Genomic DNA, 7,180 nt, shown 5'->3' with positions numbered 1-7,180 from the left:
ACAAAAGTTCGAACAACAAGAAAGAGAAAGAAAATAAATTCCAGAAAATGATATTTTTTTCCACTTTACCCTCAATTATTGTGCATGTTTTTTTCCAAAAGATGAGCTGGAACCATGTCAAATAAGTGTAAAGTACACATGGACGTGTCAAGGTACTACTATTCTCTTTTAAACGAAAGTGTGCCTTCAACTTTTCAAAAGTTTTTGGGTGGTTTAAATGATTTTCTAATCCCTTATTGCATGGAAGAGAAGAAGGCTCTACCATTATATATATCCATCAAGAGGAAGTCAAATATATTTCTAGTATTGAAGGAATTCAAAACACATGTAAAGATTGAAATTAAAAAAAGATCAAATACTTGAGGATAGATAAACAAGGAGAATATGTAGACATGATTTTTGTTTTAAGCAGTCTACACGCAAAAAGGTATTACAAGAATTTGTTCTTCTACATACACCTCAACTTAATGGTATGGCAAATGATAGAACATGATCTACATTAAGTAGTGGCCATGCTTTTTTGGGAAAAAACAATTAAAATTGCTTATTACATGATAAATTGATCACCGTCACTAGTTATAGGTTTGAAGACACTAATAGAGACATGGAATGAAAAATCGGCTAATTATTCTTCATTGGATGTATTTGATTGTCCTATGAACATGATGCAAAATTCTTAAGTAAGAGCAAAATTGAATCTAAAATCCAAGAAACGTATATTTTTGGACTATGTTGACAATGTAAGGGGTATTGCCTGAGATCCCACTGCCCATAAGATTGTTGTTAGAAAGGATGTAATTTTTGTAAAAAATAAACTACAAAATGAGCATATAGATGGTAGCTTTTTAAAGGATATTACTATAATACAGATAAAAAAGGAAGCCTTCGGACAATTCTTCTTAGTCAAAACAGGACCATGAAGAAGAAGAGCCAAATGAAGTTAGTATCGGAGGACTTTGCTGATCAATAGGAGAAAAGGTTAAACCATCTTAGCACTCAAAGTTTGCTATAAAAAGTCATGATGTGTATTGTCTTCTAAATGAAGATGTGCGTTCAACTTTTCAAGAGGTTGTGGGTGGTTCAAATGTTTTTTTTGTTGGTGGTACAAATAATGTGTATTGTCTTCTAAATGAACTATATATATAATTTAAACCCACCTTCATTTAAAAGACAATATATATGATTTGTCAACCAACCACAAGCAAATGCAGGTTACTTTTTAACGAAACATTCACCTTACTTTTGCTCTTGAATTGGTCAAGCCAAATTCAATAAGTAAAATTTATGATTATATTTATAAGATAAAAAAAATTATAATATAATCAAAATAAAAATCCTAAATACCTTGACAAAATTTACAACCATCCTGTACACAATAAATTAGAAACATAAAACCTGTATAATGAATTCCGAAGGATAACGTATTATCATAAAATTAATAAATGTTTGAAAGTTGATTTTACAAAATCATTATTATGAGACAAGCATGTTTTCTAAGCATAGGAATTCAGAAAGCACTTGAGGGTGAAGCATCGCCTCATTACTGTATCATTAATCACGCCACAAACCCCCATCCCCGAACAACATACCCAAGATAAGACACCACTTGAACACCACACCATTCACTTTCATCTCATGAACTTCGGGAAAAAGGATAAAATATCTGGTGTTAAATCCTACGAGCAAGCCGTCAAATGAACTTAAGGGCTTCTACCAAAACATAAGTGAACATTAAATCATTCACACTACATAAAGATATTGGTGGTAACCTAATCGACCTGTGACAAGGATATTTGCAATGCCTACTATGTCTTATTGAATAAATTATAAAAACTAACCTTTCCAAATCAAAATTCCTTTGATTTAACATAGGTTACCTCATTAAATGGCAAAGTATATAAATCTTATGTGTCTTCAGAGGGCAACGTTCCAACGCATGAAGGGCTATTGCAAAAGCATGGCAACCCCTTTGACCTTTTCCTGATTTCTCCATAGCTAAAAGTAAGCTCTTCATCTACTGGGATATCTTTTGAAGCAAAGAAGCATAGGCGGGGCAACAAAGCTCCTGAACTTCTAACTAGCTTTGTGCTTAAATTACCACCATCACATGAATGATTTACAAATCGTGCAATGTTTCCTAATCTTGTCGCATCAATATTTAATCTCAGACATGCCTTTCCAGAAGGAAGATGTTCCCTTACAACTAAAAGAGCTGAAGAGAAACGACCCTGAGAAGCCAGTTCATCATAGTATTGATGTCTCCTCTGGGCTTCCTTCGTTGTCAAGAGTTCACCTTTTATTACACAGGAAACCAAGATTTAAGTTTACACACGCATGAGGGGATTAAAAACAGCCATGCATAAGAAACAACTAAAAGAGTGAAGAAAGTATCAGCGACAATGACTTTGAAACAGTAGAAAATAGTATCACGAGGACAGAAAATATGTTTGAGTCGAGTGTGGGAAGGTAAATTTAACAACACTAGATAGTATTAACTTATCTAAACGAAAATTGGTACCAAAAACTCACTCAGAGATCATGCTCTGTTCGGGTTAGGCTTCACACCTTTAAACCTTTTAGATGGCTTCAAGCACTAGTACCGTTACAACTTTTATGTGGTAGAAAACAAATACAAATGTTTCATACACCTTACCAGTAATCTACCCTCTTCCCCAAATGAAACAACACAAGTTTCAAAATCTACTACACAAACATTCATAACCTTATGACAAAACTTCCTAACAGTACTCTAATTTCCATTCAGTAAGCGAACTAAAAATACGAAAAACAAGAACATGTAGGAAACTAAATCAAGATTCTCCTCATTGTTTTTCTATTTTTAAAGCAAGTACGTTATTAAGCTTCTACAATATACACAAAATTTTACCCCTCCTACTCCTAGTCAAATGATTTTGCAGGTTGAATCATGGTTTTGACAACCTTGTTCTCACACCCAATTGAGTTATGCTATGGAATGATAGTATCTTGTATTGTTGAGAATTCCAATCACAATAAAACATAAACTATCTTAGACAATCAACCCTCTCCTAGCACCAATTTCATAAGAGTGCAACCAAGATATTGCATACAGGATACCAAGCTCCTACCCACTATTTGTATCTTCTGAAACAAACAATTAATGAACTAAAAAGTAAAAAAAAAAAAAAAGAGTTACAAACTTCACATCTACATAGTAACCTCTTTCTCAAATTACTAAAACATCATTTTCCTCCCTTTACCAAGGCCTGGAGACTCACTTTCTGAACAATATATAACCATTTTTTTCTGATACCATATTATCATTAAACCTCCTGGTCTCCTAAATGTTAATAAATAATCGTACACACATAAGTAAACTCACTACATGGTTCAAATCCAAGGAATGGAAGCACCTAAACAAAATGACTATGAAAACCAAAAGGAAAAAATTATATTCACCTTACTTTTCCCCTCTTTTCATATACTTATCAAGCATAATAAAATGCAAATATTCAGTCCCACAAATAGTTGATAACCTAAGGGTCCAACCTAATACCATAAGTTAATGAGAAGATCTACCTAATCAACAAAATTCAAAGACAACCACCCTCAAATACATAACATAAATAAGAAGAATATCCTTAAAATCACAATAACTAACATTTACTTGAACTGAAATTAAAACTGCACAAAGGACAATAACAACTTTCTTCTCGAGTTACATTATTAATTTTCAGTAAAAAGTCCCACTCAAATTTTGAGAAAATTTAAGTTGAAACCCTCAACTGTCTTTTTATATTGTAATAAAAATCAAATCCGGAGAAAACTTAAGCTGGTACTCTTAACTGTCTTCAGTCCTAAGCATAAGAAAACTCTAATTTTAATTGAAGATCTAAACTAAAATCACATAATAGACTTCATGTTAGATTTGTTAATACTTTTAGAAAACAGTCTACCACCATAATTTCAGCAACAAAAGCATGGAATTTTGGGCTATGCAACCACAATTGTAGCTGCACTGGCTCGAGTCGCGCATGCTCCAAATGTCAAGGATCACAAGGAAACCATGATAGCAACTGCAATTTAAAACCTTGGTCGAGACCTACCAGTTAACTCTGTCATTTTAAGATTAATATCATTATTGGAAACACCAGAGCTGGGGTGGCCTGTGTGAGCACAATTATGTTAAGTTATCAAAAACATTAGTTGCCACGACAAATCTGTGTTCCACAATTTTGTTAAGTGAACAAATCAACAGTTATCGCTATAAAAATCAGTTACCACAACTTTATCATATTAACAACAAAATTAAACTTGTATAAAAATAATGTATACTAAAAGCAATTATTAAGAGAGGTATCACCGTATATTAGATTAGATGAATAAATCACCTGCATACTCAAACACAAACTCACTTTTCGCGATTAACTGATCCGCATGCAACCCCCATCCTTTCCTCCTATGCCTCACAATCTTCACCCTCACCGCCACCCCATTCCGTGTCAACCGGTTCCCACACTCAGGCCCACACCAGCACCCGGGCCCGCACTCTCTGCCAACGTCATCCAGCCCATCCAGGCCAGCACAAGGACACTCACCGCCATCGCACGCCTCGCACTCGCAGCCCGACATGGCCCGGCCCTCGCCATCGACGAAGCCCACTGACTCGGCGCTAAGAAGGCGAGACTGCGCGGAGGGGGAAACTGCCGAAGAGCCCCAGGGCTGGCGCAGGAGGGAGAGTGGGGAGGAGAGAACGAGGGATCGCGTGTAGAGGAAGGGCGCGTATGGGTGGGAATCGACCGTGTTGAGGAACGGAATCGGAAGGGTCTCGAAGGTTCTGGAGGCGTCGGAGGCGCGGCGGATGGTGATGGTGCGAGAGAGTTTGAAAAGTGGCTTGCAGGTGAGAGAGACGTTGGCAAGTTCTGAAGGGTTAAGGTAGGGTAGCACCAGCTCTGCGCATTGTAGCAGAGGAGGCTCTCTCGCGTTGCAGCGCTTTGGGGGACCACTTTCTTCCGCCGTTAGCATTTGTCGTTCATGGACTCTACCATTCAGATTCACTTGCATATATAGTTTTTCTTTTTTAACTAAAGGGTTAACTTTCCAAAAATTGAAATTACTCTTTCTTTCAAACTTTCGCTTAATTTACTCACCAAACTTTATAAATGTACGAATTTAATCTTTTTAACTAAATTTTGTTGAGTTTATTTGATATTTCAAGTACGTTTCATGATAATATTTGAGTTGTTTACATTGTTTGACACATTTTTGCTTCTCACTAAGAAATGTGTTTGAAACATCAAATAAAGTTAATAAAATTTGGTTAAAATGATTAAATTTACACATTTCTAAAGTTTGGGACTAAATTAGTCCAAAATTTTGAAGAGTGACTAATTTCAATTTTCACTGAAAGTTAAGGGACCAAACACATATTTAACCATTAACTAAATTTAAATTATGTTATGTGGTTCATAACAGAGGCTTAGCAAAGTCTATAAATTGAAAATTAGGAAAAGAAGGTATAGAAATTAGAAAGTGAAGAAAGAAAAGTGGGTTCAGTCAAGTATCAAGTAAAAAGTCATGAAAGATAAAAAAAGGTGTATGAAAAATGAAAAACAATAACTTTAAGAATTGAATGAATCATCTCTTCAAGTTTCAAGGACAATTAAAAAGGAAAATGAATGAACTCATTGTATATATTGATGGTTCATATTTTATCCGTAAGTTTTACTTAACTTTGTAAAATAAAAAATTTTTGTGCAGCCCAACTATGTTACAAGATCATAAAGTCTTAGTGATCTGTGTCAAATATGTGATAAGTACTTAGAGATAAGGTACAAAATCTTGAAAGAGCATATTATCACTATGATTGAGTGAAACACTATTAGAGAGATTTTCTCTTGCACAAACATTGAATACATGAAAATTTCTACATATTTTCAAAAAGCTTAAGTGAAAACTTACACTATTGTTTTTAAAAAGAATGAAAAATTCATGTTCTTCTAGCTTGCATTATCTTATGAGGGAGCAATCGCTCCACTTAGTTCATGAACCAACTTATAATCGTGCATACATCTTTTAAGTTAGTTTTTATATTTGTTTCCGGACAAAACAAAGTTTAAAGTTGAATTATTGATAAGTGTCAAATATGAATTGATTTTAATATTAATTTAACACTTATCTTATCTTGATGTTAAATATTTATGTTAATTACTCCAATTTTACTAGTTTTCACGGTTTTTATATTATTCGAGAGTCAAAGTTGAATAATGAAGAACAACAAGGAAACTTTGAGCATTTCATAGAAAATGCAACAGCTTGAGTCACACGAAGAAAACCCATCTTGGAAGGTTTCCTTAAACCCTAATCTAAGGCTTAAGCCATGAAGAATTCTTCACATAGAAGCAATCTTAAGAGGCTCCACCCCAAGACTGCACAACTTATGCCATAGAAAAAACTCACCTTGGGAGGAAACCTCACGACTGAAGCCATGGAAGCCACCATTGTACCCATGCTGTCAAAGTCTATAAAAATAGGATTTCTCCTCTGTTTTAGAGAGACTTTTTGGAGACCTTTTAAAGGACTTTTCAAAGAAATATTAGAGAGATTTTAGAGAGAGACTTTAGAGAGTCTCCTTACACATTTCCTTTTTATTTAAAGAACATCTTTAAAGGACTAAGAGATGAAGTTTCTTCCATGTTTTAACTTTTTCCCCATGCATTAGGAGGAAATAAATCTCCTAGGAAATGGAGTGAGATGTAAACTACTTTAAACTCTCTTATATTCGGTACTTTTTTTATTTATGAATGTTTATTTTTGATCATAAGTTTCTTAATTGATTTTGAAGTATCTGAAAAACATTAGAAGAGGAGGTTGAATAATGTTAAAGGAAAACTTTTTGCAATCCTTTTGATGTAGCACTTTATCGAGCTCTTGAATTTTTTCTTTAAATGATTGAAAGCTCGACTTAATAGATTCGTATAATAACAATTTTTAACGTGCTACTCATAATATAGACACTATAACATTTTGTTAAGAACTTCCTTTATGAATAAGATCGTTTAGCTTGGAAGATTCTTATGTTTAGAAATAAAGTGTGACTACAAGTTTTCACAAGAGGATCGTTTAGGTAACAAAAGAGATAATTGCACAAGAGATTTTATACTGGTTCGCTCGAACTGAGCTACGTCCAGTTTCCTCTGCA

General features: G+C 34.3%; 1 protein-coding gene across 2 annotated transcripts; it reads right to left on the bottom strand.

The window, feature by feature from the left end:
- Positions 1 to 1,400: 1,400 nt before the first annotated feature.
- LOC124820826 (histone-lysine N-methyltransferase SUVR3) lies at positions 1,401 to 5,058 on the bottom strand. 2 transcript variants are annotated; one of them, XM_088095509.1, is made up of 2 exons: positions 4,371 to 5,058; positions 1,401 to 2,293 (listed from the first exon to the last, which is right to left on the bottom strand). In XM_088095509.1, the coding sequence occupies exons 1-2, from the start codon at positions 5,041 to 5,043 to the stop codon at positions 1,905 to 1,907; spliced, it is 1,062 nt and encodes a 353-aa protein (XP_087951635.1). In that variant the 5' UTR covers positions 5,044 to 5,058; the 3' UTR covers positions 1,401 to 1,904. The 2 variants fall into 2 exon arrangements, with proteins under 2 accessions (XP_087951635.1, XP_087951636.1); XM_088095510.1 differs by having other exon boundaries at positions 4,395 to 5,058.
- Between the last annotated feature and the right edge of the window lie 2,122 nt (positions 5,059 to 7,180).

This window comes from Vigna umbellata, chromosome 7 (assembly GCF_029865625.1).
Source record: "Vigna umbellata cultivar VRB3 chromosome 7, Vumbellata_1.0, whole genome shotgun sequence".
In the NCBI taxonomy this organism is placed as follows: domain Eukaryota; kingdom Viridiplantae; phylum Streptophyta; class Magnoliopsida; order Fabales; family Fabaceae; genus Vigna; species Vigna umbellata.
Note: the sequence above shows the minus strand (reverse complement) of the source record. Positions and strands in the feature narration are given on the sequence as shown.